The 21,574-nt window shown below is 42.2% G+C and overlaps 1 protein-coding gene across 1 annotated transcript; it reads left to right on the top strand.

Annotated features, from left to right (window-relative positions):
• Window positions 1–377: 377 nt before the first annotated feature.
• Window positions 378–18,329, top strand: cdh31 (cadherin 31). Its single transcript, XM_056435289.1, has 18 exons — window positions 378–772; window positions 2,068–2,182; window positions 6,084–6,172; window positions 6,567–7,013; window positions 7,448–7,588; window positions 8,130–8,285; window positions 8,437–8,581; window positions 9,439–9,611; window positions 10,121–10,249; window positions 10,673–10,858; window positions 11,524–11,768; window positions 12,555–12,697; window positions 12,835–12,926; window positions 13,418–13,550; window positions 14,480–14,698; window positions 15,752–15,882; window positions 16,323–16,466; window positions 17,359–18,329. The coding sequence occupies exons 1-18, from the start codon at window positions 722–724 to the stop codon at window positions 17,578–17,580; spliced, it is 2,961 nt and encodes a 986-aa protein (XP_056291264.1). The 5' UTR covers window positions 378–721; the 3' UTR covers window positions 17,581–18,329.
• The last annotated feature ends 3,245 nt before the right edge of the window (window positions 18,330–21,574 follow it).

The following is a 21,574-nucleotide window of genomic DNA, read 5'->3' as shown; positions in this document are numbered from 1 at the left end:
TATAACTATATATATATAATATATATATATATATATATACAGAGAGAGAGGGATATACATATATATGATATATGTATACAAATATAAATATATCATATATGTATACAAATATATATACATATATAATATATATATATAGACATATATATAATATATAAATATATATATATATATTTAGAGAAAGAGAGAGAGTGATATATAATATATATATATATATATATATATATATAAAGAAAGAGAGAGGGATATACATATATATGATATATGTATATATATATATATATATAGAGATTGAGATAGAGAGAGAGCAAGAGAGAGAGAGAAAGCGAGAGAGAGAGAGGGTTGTTCAGTAAGAGGAAATGAGACAGTAGCTGTATAATTCTGTTCACTGAGCTCGTTGCTGGTTGATAAACTCGCTGTCAGTGTGTCATCTGTTTATTTGCGACCTGTTCACGAGTGGGAGAAGGAGCAGAAACTCCCGGTATCAGTGTGCACAGGTGTGTTCATCCCGCGTGACCATAGCAGGAACACGGAAGTCGCGCACCTGTAAGGTGACGTCATGCGCTGAAGTACCTGCAGCAACTCGTCCAGCTGAATCAGTCACCGAGTCTACCTTCAGGAGAGAAGACAAAGAAGCCACGTCGGGAGTTCGCAAGGAATATTTCTTGAAGTATTTTTTTCTACTTTCATTGCGAGGACTACGGAACGGATTGACAGACCGATGGGGGCCGCCCGGGTCGCGGTTTTGGGCATTTTATTCGTCGCTTTTCAGGTGAGATTTCCTGCCTTCATTAAAGCTTACAGTCAAACTCTTCCACACATTTCTGTTGTCCCGAAACTGGGAACGTTAGGTTGTCTCACTTGTCTAAAGGTTACGTCTCATTACAATGTGTTGCCGCTACTTTTTAATTTCAGCTTTTTTTCTTCATTTCCGTAATGATAGCGAGTTGGTGTTGTGTTTAACTTTGAAGCTGCTGGGTTGTTGCGGCGGAGAACCTGTATTTCAACAAGCGCCGCTTCGACCGCATGACAATATATAATTAGCTTATTGGCCTAAATACGAATGGTCGAAATATCATGAATCATTACAAATGAATAAGATGTCATGAGAAACGTGTCGCACACACGGAAGCGATACCTCTCCGCTGGAGAGTTTGAGTCTTCCTCCTGCGGAGCCGCCGGCGGCTCTCCGCGGGCCTCGCCCTACTTCCCCTGGTGACGTTGTCTGCAGGTTGAAATCCAACCCGACATGTTCCGATGGTCGAGGGGAAAAAAACAAGTAGCCTACAATCTTTCGATGGGATTGCTTGCATAAACTCATCTGTTGTTAGGATTTCTGCACAGCATTTTCTTTTTCTTACGATACTGAGATCTCCTCTGCTAATGGCTTCTGTAGTGTGTGGAATCAAGTTTTAGAGTTATCGATAGACCTATCAAGAGCAACTGCTTTGATAATGGATTCAATTGTTACTTGATTAATAAATAATTACTATATTTATATATGTTTATTTATGTATATGTGTGTATTTATAGTTATTTATAATAATATTTGAATATATATTATATTTATGAATTAATTAATACATATATTTATTTAACAATTAAATCCATCAAAAGCAGTTGCTCTTGTTCGGTCTATCTCAATATGTGTGTGTATATATATATATATTCAAGCTTTTCAAATGTGAATTTGCTGCTATTTCTCTTTATATATCTTAAATAGTCTGAGATTTCAACTTTAGTTCTTGTGATGGGCTTGTTTCACTTCTTTGAAGAAAAAAAGACATAGACCAAACTAATGGATGAAACAACGAAGAAATATTGAGATTATTCAACTTGACAATTATAATTCGATTTTTTTTTTGCCCAGAATAGACCTTATGCTCCCTTGTGGCACGTTTCTCTACCTCCAGGGTGACACCAATGTTGAATAATGCGTTTAATCACTTGAAATGCCTTTTTTTTTTTTAAGTTTCCTTCTCAAAATCCAAATGAAGAAGTTCAACTTGTCTTCTGATTGCACATTTTCATCTTTAATAATTAATAAAACAGCTTTTTTCTTCTTAGGCCACAACTTCCGTGACTTCTGAGGAGCCAAAATGTGTCCCTGGATTCAAGTCTCACTTGTTGACTTTCAATGTGTTCAGGAAGCACCTGAGGATGGGCACGAGACTGGGAAAAGGTGGGTACATCCAGGAAGCCGCTCTCTCGCCCGTTGGCTAATGCACACCTGAAGGAAACGTGCGGCGTTCATTTTCAATGTTCGGAAATGATAAATATGGATTATTATCAGATCGCACATTGGGGAAAGAACATCGTACCTATAGAGGCATCGCGATCGACTGAACGCCCCGAGCGTTGCTACGGTGCTCGTTTGGCCTTCGACAGATTAGCTGCTCTCATTGTTCTCACCTCCCCAAACAACCTCAGGTCTCAGCTTGCACTCACTCCACACCTCCTGTGCTGCTCTTACCTGCAGGACAAAAACAATGTGCCCGAGCCTGTTTCGCAGGCCTTGCTTCATCAAATAGTCACACAAAAAGTGTATATTTTATTACATTGTTTTATATATATATATTGTCATGATGTATATTCTATTACATTGTTTTATATATATATATTGTATAGTTTATTCTCATTCTTATTCTTTTTTTAGTGCTACTGCTGTCGGTGTTTTTTTGCATAAGAATTTCACAAACCGATTATACTTGTATAAAAGGGGATGTGACAATAAAAACTTGAAACTTGAAACTTGAACAGGAGCACTACACAGCCGCGGTTCTGCATGTTTGTCAGGTCCTGGAAGGTTTCCCACTTTTTTTTATTTTGTACTTTTTTTTCCAACCCTCCCAGTAGAGCAGCTGACCTCCCCCTTTTCGTGTGGCCTGTGTCTTTATCGGATTGTGACACCTCTGCATGTCAGACACGATTTTACAAAATAAACCCGGCTTCTGCTCGAGTAGCCTTTAAGACTTCTGAAATATAAGACGCACACGAGGGATCTCTGGTGAAGAGCAGCATTGGCAGGTAGCGTGTGCTGTGAGATAAGCTCATTCTTCAGAGAACGGACTTTCCGTAATGCCGCTGCTGACGTACGATGCGTTAACTCGTGGGACAGAGGCTGGTTTGTCTTGTGGTTGCTTGGTCATAATAAGCTGTTTGATGCCGTGTTCTGGCAGCTGTACAGTCAACAAAGCTGCTCTGTTTAGTGACGTATGCTTATTAATAACCTCCTGGACAAGTATGACGTCCTGATGGCATATTTAATTGAATATTGGTGGGTAGCGATAGTCGGTAAAACGTTATTTAACTCCGTGACGGACGGATCACGACAGTGTAATCAAACTGAGGTGGTATCTGTACGGATCCACAATGATCCGCTACACGACTGGTACGACTGTATTGTGATGGAACGCGTTAACGCTGGTGTTAAATATGGCCCTTTCTTAATGCATGTTTTAAAATCTGCATTTAATGGGTCAAAACACTCCCTATACTGTTTTAAACCAGGCATATACATCAAAAGGCCGATGCTGACACGGCTGCTTCTTGGATGGGATTAATGTCATGTATATTAAAATAAAGACTAAGACTCGTTATCAGTCACTGAGCAACTCCTGACTCACACGCCTTTATTGCCACCTCAGCTCTTTTCCTTTTTTTTGTTTTTGGGTTGTTGCATTTTGAGTGGGTGAAGGTCTGAGGGTGACGTTGTTCTTTAAGAACAATGTCTTTCTTTGCACTAGTTTTATTTTTCTCTAGTCTTAATTAATTATTTGTAGGACTTTGAAAACCTAGACAACCAATCATTTTAAATCTAGGAGTCAAATGTTGTGGTTGTAGCATTATTATGTTACTCTGGAACACATTGAAGATGTCGGGTCACGTTTCCAACAAAGTCTGTGGACAGAAAAGAGTTTGACTGAAGGAACTCTAATCCTTCTGACCCCAAAGAGCGTCGCGAGTCATTTGTAGGTCTGGATGCACAAATCCCTCGTTTTAACTCCCGATATCGATACCTGGGCTCTGGGTGTATCGGCTGATACTCGTGTTTCCTTAACAAGCTGTCGGCCCCACTGTGTGGACGTGTCTGGGATCGTTCCTATACGCACGCCGCCATCAGGCTTGACTTGAACATTGCTTTTCTAACTTTGAAAAACAAAAGGTGACAAATGGATATATAACTATACATTTACTTTATTGTTTAATACAGATTTCAATGTGAACAATTTTGATGCACCAACACGTTGATCAACATTTAAACAGGGATTACGATTTTAATATGTGTGTGTGTATAGTGTACAAACATAGAATGTAATTGAAGTGATTGCCCCCATTGTCACAAATACCTGATTCAGTATCGCAGCTTCTTTATTTGTTAAACCTGCCGAGTCATTTAGTTTAGTTGTCGACTCATCGGTGCATTTAAAGGGGACAGCGGCAATATCTGTAAGTTAAAGCAAGTCCAACATGCAAGGTTGAGTCCACTTGAAGGTTTACCACGAAGCCCGGCCCTCATCTTCTCTGCTTTGCGTTTGTCTCAGGACGGAGACTTAATCGTAAACCTTTACGAGAATAATAATGAATATATATTTTAAAAACATTTTTACGATAATTATATATATTTTAGTCTAAATTCCGGCGACACTGCGTTTTAATGCATGTACAGGACTGTCTCAGAAAATTAGAATATTGTGATGAAGTTCTTTACAAATATCCTATTTCTAAATATTAGAATATGACAAACACTCAGAAAAGGCTTGCAATATTTCAGTTGATTGTAAAAATACCAGGATTGAGCCACTACAGTTCACAAAAACGACAAAGTAGACGGCGAAGACGTCATAGACTGTCTGTTCCCAGCTGGTCGCTGGAGAGCGTGGCGATAAAACCCAGAAGGGACTCTAGCAGTCGGCCACTAGGCGCTCCAAGATGGCGACGCTAACTTAGTTGCAGTTGCTAACATTTAGCCAACCAAAGAAGGTAGTCTGGGCCAGTGGGTTTATGGTGTGAACTTAATCTGAGACGTCAAATTAGTTGTTTGGCTTTTGAAACCAACAGTTGTTACTACAATTATTTAAAACATGTAAATCAACAATGGGTTGAGTACATGAACTGCTCTCTTTTGGTCGACACGTCTGTAACCTGACACAACATGCATCCTCTGTTTTTGTAGTACTTGGATTAGGATCAATGCAACAAAAAAAACCACTTGATTGAATTGATGGCTTGGATTTAAAAACTAAATTTGTACCCTTTTTTATTTGTTGGTTGTTGTTCAAACTCTTTAAAACATTTTCTTATTAAATTTATATTTTGGTCAAATTTCGTTCGTACAAGTTCACATTTCAACACGTTATGATTATTACCTTTTGTGCACATTATAATTTATTTTTCAGTATCTCTGAGCTGCTCGCCTCCTGCTGCCGATCTCTACACTGATTCCTTTGTTCGATTTTATTTGTAGAGTCCAATTCAGCTAATCACAAATGTTCCTCGGGTGCCATTGCAATCCGTACAACATACGACATCCTCTGTCCTTGGGCCTTCGAATTGGATAAAGAAAATCCCCCCCCTCCTCCTCCTCCTCCCAAAATAAACTAACAGGGGGGCAAAGGAAGAAGCCTCGGGGAGAGCCACTGAGGAGGGAAACTGCTACCAGGATGCTCGGAAGTGCAATAAATGTCATGTTTACAGAGTGAACAACTCAATCGATCCATACGACAGAAATGATGCAGAGAATGAGAAGAAGTGCCAGAAGAAGCAATAATGTTCGGAGAGGAATGATTTGAAAAGCACCGCAGCAGTGGATCAAATGGAATACAAAGAAACAGTACCAATTATAATAGTAGCAGTGTTATTTAAAATACTTTTTTATCAGCCACAATGCATGATACGCATGATACATATTAAGTATGTATGATGTGGAGATGCAGCTTAAGTCTGTATCCATGTCCGCCTGGAAGAGGAAGTAGTGACACCCGTGTGAAGACTTTGTCCTCGTGTTACTTTGTGTTCTGAAGACTTGCCAATTGTACGTTCTGCATTTGTAACGGGCGACTGTTTCTTCTTTCTAATTCCAGTGGGATTCACCGACTGCACAAACCGCACACGCTTCCTGTTCAGCACTGATAACAGCCACTTCGCGGTACAGGCAGATGGCGTAGTGAAGGTCAGTAGAGTTCAAAGGACTCGATTGTAACATTCCAGTTGACTCTCACGCTCACCTCTCCAACATCTTTGCACATCCTTGTGTTTTTTTTGGGGCGGATTTGGGTAACTCAAAATAAATTCTTCCAGTCCAGATGGTTTCTCTGCAGTCACAAAATACAACTTTGACTCAACTTGGATGAAGTATCGTCATAGAATCCACGAGAGTGACTCCTACACCTGGACTCGCCTGCAATGTTGCACAGATCTAGTTGAACGGCAACACCGCTGTTGTTGATACCCGCAACACCTTTAGATTTTTACTCGTGTCACGTTGTCGTGTTGCTTTAATCCAAATCTGTGACCAGCATGTTGACCTTTCTGCTGATGGGCCGTCTGTCTTCATTCGCTCACAGGTAAAAAGACCGACGGGTATTCGTGGACAACTGGAGTTCCTTATCCACTACTGGGATTCACAAGGGCGCTTAATGAGTCTTCCTGTCCGAGTGGTGCACGTTGAGCATCTGCATGGGAACCACCACCACAGATCTGAGCAACACCATGGAGAACGCAGTCAGCCGAACCATCAGCCGAGCCATCAGCCGAGCCATCAGCCGAGCCATCAGCCGAGCCATCAGCCGAGCCATCAGCCGAGCCATCAGCCGAACCATCAGCCGAGCCATCAGCACCATGATCAGCACCATAATCAGCACAGGCTTGAGCACAATGATCAGCACCGGCCTCAACACAACCCTCAGCACCATGTTCAGCACCATGATCAGCAGCACCATTATCAGCAGCACCATCAGCACCACCATCAGCACCACCACCCCACCGACGTGGCATCTGCTAATAACACAGAGGTACTGTAGGCCGAGAGACACTTTTGAAGGGGCGTTAAGGAAACTTGCACTTTTTTATGGTTTTAAGATCAAACGTATTTAAACAATATATTTGATGTAAGATATGTTTTTCACGTGGGCTTCGAGGGTCGGGAACAATTGACATTGTTAGAGGCAGGTTTGAGAGTGAAGAGCTCTGCATGCAAAGAACGATGGAGCACTGCCCCCCTGTGGCTGCCCGGGCTCACTGGTTCAGTTCTGTGAGTCTTTTTCGTAGCGATGCTGTGGGATGTAAATTAAAACGTCTACGCTGGCTGATTTTGGCAGCACTCATAAGTTCCATGAAGTTAATTATGTGTTAATTCTTATGCGCATTATTTCCATGACCGGTGCACGCCCCAATGTCTCGTGTCTGTCGATCTGTAACTGGCTACAAATGTGCATTTTTCTTCCAGAATGCAACGGATGGACCGGTGCCCATTCTGCTTTTTCCCAAGAAAGTTGCCGGGCTGAGGAGGAGTAAGAGAGACTGGGTTATTCCTGACATAAAAGTTTCTGAGAATGTCAGAGGACCATACCCTTTTAAAGTATCTCAAGTGAGTGGAACCTAAGCCCCTTGTTCCTGAGAATTTGTTCCTGAACTGTATTTTTTTTCCTCATTTGTCATTGTCTTTCTGCAAAGGTTCCCACTGCAGACACTCTGCTTTAAAATTGCTCCCCACTCCTAAACAAAGCCGAAGTTACAATTAATCATTCACTTGGAAGAAATTAATTGGCTTATTATAATAATGCATTACATTTTTATAGCTCTTTTCAAAGTATTCAAAGACTCTTTGGTGCTCGGTCCTACGAGGGATTGATAGGAGATTGGCATCAGAGCTTGTTTTCTTGAGACAGAGTTGATAAAAGTGTAAACATCCTGTTACCCGGGTGAAATTATAATAGTAAAAAGCGTCTGTTCTCATGTGCACTCATGAAATAATGAAACAGGACTGTCATCAATGTAGAATATACAGTACAGATTTACTCAAAAGACCTCTGCAGTGAAAAAATTACAAAAACCTGTTTTGCCATGTTAACTAATATCGCCGTCAGTGAGACTGCTATAACTTCAGCCTTTTCGTTTTTTTTGTCCAGATCCGTTCAAACGAGGATAAAGTGAAGAAGATCTTTTACAGGATCAGTGGTCCAGGAGCCAGCGAGGACCCCGTTGGCCTGTTCACCATGGACCGCAACACTGGTAATCTGTACGTCACACAATCTCTGGACAGGGAAGCCAAGGCCACGTACATGGTGAGCAGCCTCTGACTTCTCGGGGCTCAGCCGGGGGATCCTATGGACACACGCTGCGCGCCTTTCCCTTCAGGATGTCCTGCGTCAAGAACCTTATCGCAGGCGCAATGTGTGATCTTTTTGTTATTAATATGCCTTTGATCCTCTGCAGTTTAAAGCGCATGCCGTGTCGGACGGTGGAGGAACTTCAGAAGAGCCGATGGACATTGTGGTGCATGTCATTGACCAGAATGACAACAAACCGATATTCACCCAAGACACCTTCCTGGGAGAAGTTGCCGAGGCCTCGCCAAATGGTACCGTCGGCAGATCCCCTTGGACCCTGAACATGTCTGTCGATGGTCGATCTTTGTTATCGCAAGAGAAAAGAGCAGATTTGACCCTATAGTTTTGAATCCAGGACCTGCGGATGTTCCATTACTGTAATACTGTTTTTCTCTTTCTTCTTTATGCCACATGTAACCCCACGACATAATGTGGTTGGCTATTGATGGCAGTTAAAACTAATTCTAAAATAGTCATCTAATTTGAATGATCCTCCACTCCAGGCATCATATTGCTGGACATTGAAGAAAGAAAAAAAAAGTTAGCAAACTCGTTCTCAAATAAAAGCGAGCGTCCTCGTGGAGCTGATGGCAGGTGGCTAAATCAAAAGTTGCCTAAATCCACCGTTTGTGCATGCAATTCATTATAGTTAACCTTGTTATAGATTGTACACTACTTTTTTTATATCTAAGGGTCATTAACCTGTGACTTTGAAAGGAACTTGGTTACATCTTAAAGTTAAATGCAATTAACTGGTGCACTTTGAGAGCCAAGATAACGGCTGTGCTCAACAACTCAATTCTAAACCCACTGGGTGTGTAGACGTGATTGGTGGCCCCAGTCGGCCCCAACGCTGGGTGAAGGAGACGGGGTCCATGTCTGAAGACGCTGCACTGGGAGCATTAGTACTTTCCTGCAGGGGGTCCACAGCCTCCGTCTCGGCGTGGGGGGAGGAGGGGGGGCAGTAAAGCAGCGTCATTGTTTTATCGTTCTATTGCCTCGATTTCATAATCGTTTGGAAGACAACACCCTAAGCCCCAGCCCTCCCATGAATACCATGTACTCAGTTGTCACCCCTAACTCCTCCTCCCCCCCCCCCCCTTTCTAGGTTTCGAGGTGATTCAGGTCGTGGCCACAGATCTCGACGAGCCAAATAACGACAACTCCGACATCGCCTACAGTATTTTGAGCCAGGATCCAGCGCTTCCCACCGACAAGCTGTTTGTCATCAACCCGGTCACCGGAGTCATCAGAGTCCAAGCCAGCGGGCTCGACAGAGAGGTGAGCCATCTAACGAGTCTTTCATGCCAGCTGTGGTGGATGGGGGGGGGGGTGCACTGAGAAAGTTGTTTACATAGACAGGAGTCTAATAATAGATATTTGACGTTTGTGTGAAACCCCCTATTGAGCTCTCACACAGCTGATCGTGGGAACTGTGTGAGCAATACCCCCCCCCCCCCAAAAAAATCCCCATACAGAAGAAGCTCAGACTTCATTCATGGCGACTTTAAATGACCAAAGAGCATGATGGTTCTAAAAAGAGCAACAAGACAAGCAATGGATCCGACTGTCGGTGAACAAATAGAAAGTGTGTGTCTGTTGCTTGTATACACTTTTACATTTCCTCTTTTTGTTGTTTTGTTCCAAGGAAGAATTGTCATCCTGATGTTTCATGACTGTCGATCGCTTTTTAGCTAATGGATTCTGCTCCAACGGAGTCTGTAAAATGACATTAGACGTGTTTGAGCCTTCCAGTTGGTGAATTAGTCATTGTGTGTGTCTCCTCGCAGAAATACCCAAAGTACACTCTGATAGTTCAAGCGGCTGACATGATGGGAACAGGGTCGACTGTGGAAGCCAAAGTGATCCTGACCGTCACGGATAGCAACGACAACGCGCCGGCCTTCGTTAAGCCGTCCGTGAGTACAGCTCTATAATCTCACATCTGTCCAAGCGTTGATGTTGTCTCTGCTTAATTTGGTCAGCAGTCTCTTTTAAAGTTGACCATGTTTGAGCTGCTAGTTGGTGGTAAGTGAACTATAGTAACCGGAGACTTTGCTGTAGAGCCGAGTAATTCAGTGAACGGCAGGATTTTTAGGCCGGCTGTCGCTCATGGGGTGAGAGGTCGTCCCGGCGACCACAAGGTGGCCGGTTCGACCCCCTTTCCCCATTGTTGCATGTCGAAGTGCCCTTGAGCAAGACACTGAACCAGAGAAGAATTTCCCCACTAGGGATGAATACAGGATGCATTAAATAAGAAATGTAATTAATGCAGATTATGAAATTAAGGCCAAGTTAAAAAATAGACTTCAACTAGTCTGTTTATCTCTACACTTTCCCAGTATGAAGCGTCGGTTGACGAAAATAAATTGGCCGCTTATATGCTGATGATGACGGTGACGGATGGCGACGAGCCACTGTCCCCGGCTTGGAACGCCGTCTTCACGATTGTCAGCGGTGATCCCGGAGGACATTTCTCCGTGAGAACTGGAAACAACAAACAGGAGGGAATCCTTTCCACCGTCAAGGTAGGGAATAAACTAAGAATTCTCAAATGAGCCACAATAGGAAGTGTGGGAGCACGTTGTACAGGCGTGTGAGAAGCACGGTAGGAAATGTAGATATTCTTTAGGGGGGCATTTTTTCCCCCACTGACGGGGGCATTTAAAAATTATTTTGTGGCACTTAACCTTTGTTCAAAAATAATATGTATACTTATTTAGGCTTGCAGTATATGAGAATTTGTCATAAAGATGGCAATAATAAGACTATTAGGCAATAGTCTACAGATTCAAAGTGTTTTCCCAGATTTTATAAACAAAAATAAACCGAAAACAAATCAAACAAACATATTATATTGTATTCTTATTTCTTTGTTTATATATATTTTTTTTAATTGACTTCACAACTAACTTATTTCTTTATAATAAAAAATTATATTTATAGATTTTTTTTTCCGTATACCTGTAACTACAGCAATACAGATGGGACGCACTCGACAGAGAACAAAATCTAAACTCTATTAAATTATCAACATTACGGGGGTATTTTTTGCCCCTCCCCTCGTGATATCAGGGGCAACATTATATTTCTCCGGGGCCGTTTTGCCCTTTGCCCTCATGTGTCCGCCGCTGGCTGTGAGGCGGTTCTCTGATGGATTGTGCTGCCGTGCTCTTTCCTTCCACCCCACCAGGGTCTCGACTTCGAGAGGAGCACCGTGCACACTCTCATGATCTCAGTGAAGAACGAGGTTCCCTTTGCTACTCCCCTGGCCACCAGCACCGCCACGGTGGTGGTGCGCGTGCTCGACGTCAACGAGGCGCCGGCCTTTGATCCAATGGAGAAGATCGTGTCGAAGCGGGAGGACCTCGCCGTGGACGCCGAAGTGGTGCAGTACAGCGCTTTTGACCCGGACACCGCGCGCAAACAGAAAGTCATGTAAGATCAAACTCCGGATGATCTTTGTTGTTTTCAACATGTATTTAAACACAAGGTTATTATTGCGAAAGAAACAACTGAAAACGAGAACGAGCTTTAGGTGTCTATTCTCTAAGCCAGTGGTTCTCAACCTTCGTGTACTGAAATGTTTTCAGCCAACTACCCTCTGAGCATTATATATATATATATGGAATTCAGTTTATAAACCTACATTAATTAAATATTTATTAAATAACTTTTTACAGGATTTTTTAAATGGATGCTTAAATCTCACGTACCCCCTGGAGTGCTTCCACGTACCCCATCTGAGAACCACTGCTCTAAGCTATGAGGGCAACAAAGGGAAAGCACCTCCGCCTGCTGATGGTCACCAGATTACAGGGGATAGAATGCTTCAAGCCATCAAACCTTCTCCAATGAAGGAGCTTTCCCATCAGTAGCGGCTGATATTCATCGCATCACTTTGAGTTGGAAGAGTTTGGCTTTAATTGATGATAAAACGAGGATTATGGTTTTTATGTCACTGTCAATAGATGCAGCCGCATAATCATAAATATTCCTGTTTTTTAGTGTATTGTGAATTTGGCTTGATGAGCATAAAGCCAAAAGAAAAAGTCAAAAATAAAATGTCTTTTAATTTGACATTGTGTCCAGTATATGGCAAATATTAACTGAATGTTTTTATGGTGATCCGGTCAGTGAATGCCCCGTCGTAAAGTTAGATGATTTTTATAATCCGCTCATTTGCACGGCATTCATTTTCTGTTATTTTTCTTGTTTGTCCAGGTATCGAGTAATTCGAGACCCTGCCGGATGGCTGAGTGTGGCCAAAAACACCGGTCTGATTAAAGTCAAGAATCCCATGGACAGGGAGTCCGTCTTTGTCAAGGACAACAAGTACACGGCACTCATCGGTGCCTATGACAACGGTGGGTAGGAGGCGAGACTTGAACACGCTCCTCTGGTTTGCTGCCTTGCTCTAGGTGCCAAACTAAATGTGGGCTTTTATCTCACTGGAATATTTTGTTGTTCTCCTGATGCGAGTGTGTGTGTGTCTCCTCACCAGATGATGTCCCGGCCACAGGAACCGGCACTCTGATCATCCAGCTCGAAGATGTCAATGACAATGCGCCCACCATTGAGGAACGGTCGATCAAGGTGCGTCTAATTTGAGCTTTTAATGTGGATGAGATCGAAATTCACATCTTTTGGATACAGAACTGGGATTTAATTATTTAAAAAATATTTTCTTGTAATCTTTTGAAACGACACCCTTTTTCTAATTTGTGAAATTGGGCTATACAAATAAACTGAATTGAATTGAATTTTTCTTCAGGGTATTTTTTTATTATATATATATATGGCAATACTTTAATTATTAAAAATCTAATGTTAAATAGTGCAATGTATTTTTTTATTTATTGTTAAAGTATTGATATATCTATATTTCTTTAACATTTTTTTGATATAGGGCGGAGATTTATATATATTTTTCTGTACGTTTTTGTTTATTTTGGGACTCCTGTGTTGCTGCTGTATGTTATTTGTCTGTGCCGGTTTACGTCACCCATTTATCTTGTACTTTATAAAACACGAATAGTTGTGCAGTAACATGAGCAAACGGTCGTTCTCTCATTGTGTTTCCTCAGGTGTGTCACAAGGAGTCTGTTCCTCAGCTGCTGTCGGTAACGGATAAAGATGGACCGGGCTTTGCTGCTCCATACAGCGTCTCATTACAGGGCATGTCGAAGACCAACTGGACCGCTAGGATGAACGGTTCCAGTATGTACACTATTGACACACAATAAATACAAGTTGTCAGCCACGAACTTGTAACCATCCAATTTTATATATAAAAGAAAAAGCCACTTCCATGAGAAATGTAAATGGTATTCGGACCACTCAAAGCACTTTTTACACTACATGTCAGCATTCACCCATTTTGCATAGCCCAAAATCACAAATGTGCCTGAGGGCTTTACAATCTGAACACCTACGACATCCCCGTCCCAGGACCTCACATCGGATTAGGAGAAACTTAAAGCGACTTCGGGTGTCTTGAGAAGCGCAATATAAAATAAATAATTATTATTATTATTAAACTCTCAAAAAAACAAAAAACCCTTTCATGGGGAGTAAAAGGGAATAACCCTTCAGAGGAGGACCCCTCTCTCCTGATGGACAGATGCAATAGAGGTCAGGGGTCATCAGCAGGAGGCCGGGTTACAGAGGCAGGAGGCCAGGACCAGCTTCACACACAGCCAGGTCCAATGGACCCTATGAGACAAAGTCACAAAGACTCCAGGGAGGAAGTAGAGTTAGTAATATGTGATGGAGAGATGTACATTCATCCATAAGGAGAGAGGAGCTCGGTGTATCCTAAAACGTCCCAGCAGCCCATAATATCCTTATTATCAGGCTGCTCTGATGAAAATGGTCCTATAATTGCACGTTGCCAAATTGATCAAAGTTCATATCGGAGGTAATGCTTCCGAGACGTGTATGTTTCAGTTGAGGTATACGTTTAGAAAGTGTTTGAGTTTGAATGGCCGCCAAGGCGATACGCATGGATGCGAGTATTGCGTGAAAAAGAGACGGCCTAATGCAACGCGTTTTCAAATAATATATATAATCGAATGAATACTGTGGGACTTGGACAGAATGACGAATCCAACTTGTGCCGTCGAGTAAATGCTCCTCTCTTGTTTCAGAAACGGGCATCCTCCTGAATTTAGGCATAGAGCTGGAGAGTGGCGAGTACACGGTGGTGCTGAGGGTGGCAGACCACCAGGGCCAGGAGCAGGACAGCACCGTCCTGGCCACCGTCTGCGACTGCACCGGGGAGGACGTGATCTGCAAAGGCCGTGTGGCCGGTGGCACCGGGCTGCCGTTGATCCTGGGAATACTGGGAGGCATCCTGTTGCTGCTCAGTAAGTCTGGTTTGGTTTTATATGTAAAGACGCTTTTCAGAATTTCAGGGACTGTTTACAAGAAAGAAGTCTGAAGTCAGTTTGTCTGATTCTAGAGCCGTCCGATTGGTCCTGAGGATGCTGGTCTGAATGTTTCAGTAACGTGAAAATGGTGCTAGAATCCTTCCCAAAAAACTGTTTTACACAAATTTAAATTTTAAGCATGTTATTTGTACATCTAGGTGTCTGTTTTGATGATGTAACTGAACAGTAGGTGCTAGCTTGACCAGCTCAACTGACGGGTGACCGTTGTGCAGCATAAGGCTGGTGAAATAGTGCATTTATTGGGGATGTCTTTCAGAGGTGGATTCTGGGTTGGAATATGAATATTTATGAATTGTATAAATATAATTAATACTTATTAAATAAATCATTTAAATTAATATAATTTATATAAATATTTGAATATGGGGGTGTACCAAAAATATTTAAAAGTTTGATGCAACCGTTTTTCTTTTCTTTTCAGTATTCATATTTTTCTGCGAGTGACGCTTCGGGTTCCATTTTATTCCCACCAAACTATTTACCGAGAACGCAGCAGAAGTACATTTAATTTGGCACAATCAATCGAGTAGCTCTGCATTGCATCAAGATTTGTTTAATTTGACCTACTACCAAGCTGTAAATGTTCTTTCTTTTTTTGAATTCTTTACAACAACACAAAGCTCTTGCTGCCTGGAGGGAATTTCTCATTTCCCAAAGTGTCCTCTCTGAGTTACCTGGATGAACACGAGTGTGATATGACAGTCCCGTAGTGCATGTTGTCCTGTGTGTTGCTTTAGTTCAGTCCTTGTTCACAGGATTAAAACCTGTTTTAGGATCGGCTCAATAGCCGATGCTTTAAAAAACAAATCGGAGCCTTGATTGGCCCTTAAATGACTTTGGGACCGGACCAGTAGTGATGACGGTAATGTCCTCTGCTGACGAGCACCTCCCCTGAGCTCCGTAGGAAGAGGTGTGACTCGTGGTGATCATGGGGCTGTTGTATTCACGTTGTATTAACGTTGTGTTCAGTGCTGGTGTTGCTGCTGCTGCTTTTCGCGAGACGCAGGAAAGGAGAGCAGAAGGTTCCTCTGCTGCAGGACGATGACATCAGAGACAACATCTACTACTATGACGAAGAGGGAGGCGGCGAGGACGATCAGGTAACTGGGCGGGGCTTGACCCATGGCTTTAAGGCGAGGCTCAATCGGATGCATGTCGTACTGCGTCGGGTCAGAACCAATGAAGGCGGTTCGCAAGTCAGCGAGTCGGCGACAGAAAACGCTGACTGGGAAAGCTTGAGGAACGTGTGTGATCCTTTAAAAGTTTCACTATCATTATTTATCTTGTTTATATTGCTGCATTAGCTCATTTCAATGTAAAACATTTATTCTGATATTTTTTATATTAAACATCAATTAAATCATTGTGTGATGTTTGCATACATTTTCAATATCATGATGTGATCTTTGTTATTGGGATATTAATTTAAGTGTATATGGCCCGCCCCGACTGTATACATTCAGGCCTAATACAAAGTCTGCGTACGGAGCATGGGTTAGTGTTGTGTGTCTTGTGTAAACCTCTCCATGTCGGCCATCAGGACTATGATCTGGGAGTTCTCCACCGCGGTCTGGACAACCGGCCCGAAGTGTTCAGAAACGACGTGGTGCCCAACTTCATGCCGGCTCCTCAGTACCGGCCCCGCCCCGCCAACCCCGAGGAAATCGGCAACTTCATCGACGATGTGAGTCCAAACGTTTAAGAGCTCATAGAAAATGTTTAAAAACGGATGTTTTAACCCTCCTGTTACCTTTAGGGTCAATTTGACCCCGTTTAATGTCGGTGTTATTTGTGGTCAATTTGACCCCAGGCTGTTTTTCACTGTCAAACATATAAGAAATATCAACTTTTTTATGTATTTAAAGGGCTATTTAGGTAGTCAACAAACAAACATAAAGTACCTCACACTTAAACTTGGGAAACAATATTAATTCTAATAATCTTCTGGAGGTTTTAATTGCTGGGGTCAAATTGACCCCGAGGGTAAAATATGTCAGTACATGTGAAGGTAACAGGAGGGTTAAAGCACATATGTTGCTGCCAGATGCTTTATTCCAATGTTCAAAGAGCATTTCCGTTCTCTTATTATATACAGGGTTCCTAGGGTCATGGAAAACCCGTAAAAGTCATGGAATTTAAAAATTGTTGTTTACAGGCCTAGAAAAGTCCTTTAGAGTTTAGGAAAAGTCATGGAAATTTGTTATATTCATTTCATGATTTGATTAAAAGAATAAAGATTTAGAGAAATTTATTCTTTCAAACTATTGTCTCATTCATTTGTGTCATTTAAGGTTTATACATATGTATACACTGATATTTCACAATGTTTGTTCATGGAAATCCATTGGTCAACATGTGTATGAACCCTGTATATGTATATATATTTTAAAAAATTTAGTTAACATAAGCTTCAAACCCGCTGAGGCTCTTTTTGTTGTCCCAGTCGATTTACGGTTCATTTAATGTGCGTTACTTGTTGCGTCATCCTCTTTCTCCATCGTTCATATCTTGCGGTTCTATTGTGTATAAAACATTGGCGTTGTGTTGTGATGACGTATCCTCTGCGCCCCTCTCAGAACCTGAAGGCGGCCGACAACGACCCGACGGCGCCGCCCTACGACTCCCTGCTGGTGTTCGACTACGAGGGCGGCGGCGGCTCCGACGGCGGGAGCCTCTCGTCCCTGAACTCGTCGAGCAGCGGCGACCAGGACTACAACTGCCTCAACGAATGGGGACCGCGCTTCAAGAAGCTGGCCGACATGTACGGAGGCGGAGAAGACGACGACGACATGCTGTAAATGTGCCGGAAAGAGAGAAGGCGACGTGGATGCACGTGCGGCGGTGTGAACGGATGACTGCATCCCAGGGAAATTATACTGCAGCCAGACGTCAGAAGGCCAACAGATGTTTTTCTGTGTGAGGGTTGAGGTTTGCCGTCGGGTCAGTCCTGTCAGCCGCCACCGGTCAGAAGCCAAAGGATGACTTGTTTTTAAATGTTTTCTTTTTTATACACGAGTTGTGTCTGCCTGTTTTTAGATCCCTGTTTTGTTCTCGGCTAAAGACTAACTTTTCTTCTTGTACATGTTCTGTTCTTTGACAAAGTGGAGCCACATCGGTCTCGAGGTTTGATTCGTGGATTCTGAGCAGATATTTTAGCGTGTGTTGTAGCCTACTGGGCGCCTCTGGACACACACAGATGCTTTGCAGTTGCACTGGTAATGTTTGCGTATTTCTGGCAATGTATGGTACTTAATGTTTTTTTTGTTTTAATTTCTTTTATATGGAGTTTGTACTACTGCTTCAGTTGAATTTTAATGGTTTTGAGGAATGAAATTTCAGGGGAAATCGGGTAGAAAGCCTCCATCACCCTCCATGGACGGGGTCAACGAGACTAATGCTTCTTTCGATGCTTGATTAGTGTTCAGTTGCCATTTTTATTACATTTAAATGTCAAACACTTTTTTTCCATTACCTCCTGTGGTAATTTATCACAAAGGCTTTGTTCATTTCGAATTATTTTTTTTATAAAGTTATCTTAATACAATAATGGATTTGTGACTGTTTTTTTTCCGTATTCATTGAAAAGAGTCGGGACAGTAAATTGTATTTGTCATCCCACATGTACGGTGCAGCGGTCGGAGTTTCGCATCGCTGCTTGTGGAATTTGGGGTAATGCAACACTTGATGCATGTGATGGCAGAGTAATCTGATTACCATCCACAGCGGTTTGTAGTTACTCTGGATGATCCGACCCCTGCGCCTCCAAAGCCAGCGGTGTGCGTCTCTACCAGATCTGTACTCTAGGCAGAGTGTAAAACGGATGATGTCACCTTTTTTAAGTGGAAGTGCATCACGCTAAAAAAACACTGCCACGGTCGAAGAGCTTAACCAACAACGTGACTCGCCTGCTGCAACGAACAAGGTGACGTCACTGACGGGTAATGGATGAGCAGCTTTTACTAAATTATTTTAAACTACCCCCAACTGTCATCAGACCTCAGTAATGATTCACAGCTGAGCAGGGACACCTGGCCATCCACCCAACGGCGTTAACAACCTTTCAACCACACGTCCATCTAATGCAACAACTCGGGTGACATGTCTCACCACAAACGAGCCAACACAAGCCAAGCAGAGAAAAAAATAGTTACACGCTTTTTTCATAATCTTTGAAATGGAGCACATTATCTTGGAGTTTGAGGTGATATTGGGTCACTGAAAAATGTGAAAATATATATATATTTTTTGTATTTAGCTAAATGTCAAAGTGCCTTTTCTCCCGCAGGTGGCTAATCGTGAACTCGGTAAACTGTCGATGGATTAAGAATAAATAGTATAATTCTGCCGAGACGTATTAATTTGCTTTCGCTGCCAACGATGCTGGCTGACCTGTACGCTCGATATGTGGCAAAGAATTAGCAAACGACTAAACGTGTAATGTTGAAAGACACTTTCAGAACGAGTAACTACTGATTCCCTGAACGACGTGGTTGGTACCGACTGATTCCTTGAGTTCTCTATTTCCTGAACGAGTAGGCCTATAAAACTTAGCAAGCGAGACGGTTTTTGGCCGAGCCCGCTGCTGGATTGCTAACAGGTTAATCCTGTTAACGTTCCAGCCTTTTTTTACACAGATGAAATAAGGAACAACTCATTCGGTTCAACTACAGGTCAGTGTCCTCGACTAAGAAACCGGTTTGAACATTTCAAGAAGAGAAGAAACAGCAGGCCGTGGGGGGGGGGATCACGTCCATCACACTGTTTTAAAATGTACCCACCACTCTTTTCGGCACGCTTTGTGACATTCCATCGGCTTTCTAACGTGTAGTCACTCCAAAGTAATAGTGTCCTCTGTGGGGTGCGATGGGGAGTGCAGAGGTCAGGGCAGTGGATGGACATGGAACATGTTCGCCTGAGACTGAAGGTCACCTGTCGTGACAATTAACGCTGCTTTTTTATGAACCATCATGACCCGCTTCAACCTTTACTATGTTTAATTTATCAATTATATTTGTATACATGATATTATTGTATATTTAAAATAATATATACAATATTTTTATTGTCTAAATGTCAAAAGAGACCTACAGCTTATCTTTGTACCCTGATTGTTGAAGATTTAAAGTTAAATTACAAAGTAAAATCACATTTACCGTCATAATTACATGAAAAAACATGTTTTCTTATAACTTAATAACAGTTGTATTTCAATGCCACATTAAAATCAAAGCACAACACAGAAAGACAACTGAAGAGGTGTATTACAGAGAGCGACTCGGACCTGATGCAAAGCACCACCCTTAACTTCCACCAGGAGGTGCACAAGAGTTTATTTTTCTTTTTTGAGATCCGTGCCAAAACAACAAATCAACTGTCCAATCACAGCAGAGTGCATCTCACTGAGCAGCAGTCCTATGATAGTTAGGGTCCTCTGAGACTTCGTCGTAGAGGAACCTATTGTTATTGTAAGGATTATTATCCTTTGTCGTGTTCAAACGTCGTCTGGCCGCACACCTCAGACCGCACCCAAGTGAAATTTCACACATATCAGAACTCGTGAAAAATTTATGATTTCTTAGTTTTCGTATTTGATTATAAACAACTGTCTCTCTAGCGCTCCCTTGAGGTAGAAAGCTAATACTTTTTTTCAACAATGACCAATTGACTTGAAATTTGGTATACAGGTTCACCTGGATCTGCTCTACAAATAAGTTAATGGTGGCCATCAAATGCGCCTTCTTAGATTTTCCGCCATTTTGAATTTTGTAAAAAAATATTTTTTTCACTTATTTCCAAAACGCTTTGTCCGATTCATCCGAAAATCTCTGGGGTCCATTATTGGTTCAATGTCATCAGAAATCATGTTTGAAAGATTGTTGATATGTCATTGTTTTCAGAAGATATGGACCAATGAACATCCAAGGGGTGTGGCCTAATATGTAAAGACACGTAACTTCCAAATCACTTAGTCTATCTTCACCAAATTCGTAGCCTATGTCCACAAGGACACCCTTAACCTACCTTGATTTCTTCATAATATTTGAACATTAGGGGGCGCTACAATCAATCCCTCAAAATATGCCTTTTTCATGTTTTTAGGGGTTATAAAACAGTTAACTCCTACTAGAGCTTAAACCCGATTTATTCCAAATTTGGGCAGTATTGTCTTGAGACCTTTGTCTTGAAATATCTTTGAAAGATTTCAAAAATATTAAACTTTGTGCGTTTACCGGACCGGCAAAGAAACGCCATTCGCCATGAAAATTGATGTTGTAACTCGGCCATACATTATGGAATCTGCTCCATATTTCTCATACCTCATGACATACTGACCCTGAAGACATCCATATGCAAATTTTTGATTCTGGTCTTAGCGCCAACTAGTGGCACTAGGAAGTTACATGTTTTTTACTTGTATACACTGCTCCTCGCAGATTATTCAGATCGCTCTAAAAATATACCAGAATAGACCTAAGACCTTGATGATGCTTCCCTGTGGAGCCTCGTGGCTACACGCTGAATCACGCTCACATGTAATTTACATGACAAGGTCTAGACTTCACATGGATACACATGATGCATGTATATGTTCAAATTGTCACAGCGCCCCTGCTGGCAACCCTGGACTCGCTCTAATCTGCTCCAAACTTCTCATGCTTCAAGGCCTGAGGATATCAACAAGCCTTTTTTCACTCAGAGTCAAAGCGCCACCGACTAGCAAAGTAAAATCGGTGTCGCGAAACAACGGTCAACCTCAACGCCGCGGCGCGCTCGGCCGAGGGAGGGCCGCCC

Source organism: Pseudoliparis swirei, chromosome 17, assembly GCF_029220125.1.
Source record: "Pseudoliparis swirei isolate HS2019 ecotype Mariana Trench chromosome 17, NWPU_hadal_v1, whole genome shotgun sequence".
In the NCBI taxonomy this organism is placed as follows: domain Eukaryota; kingdom Metazoa; phylum Chordata; class Actinopteri; order Perciformes; family Liparidae; genus Pseudoliparis; species Pseudoliparis swirei.
This window is presented reverse-complemented; position numbering and strand designations above follow the sequence as displayed.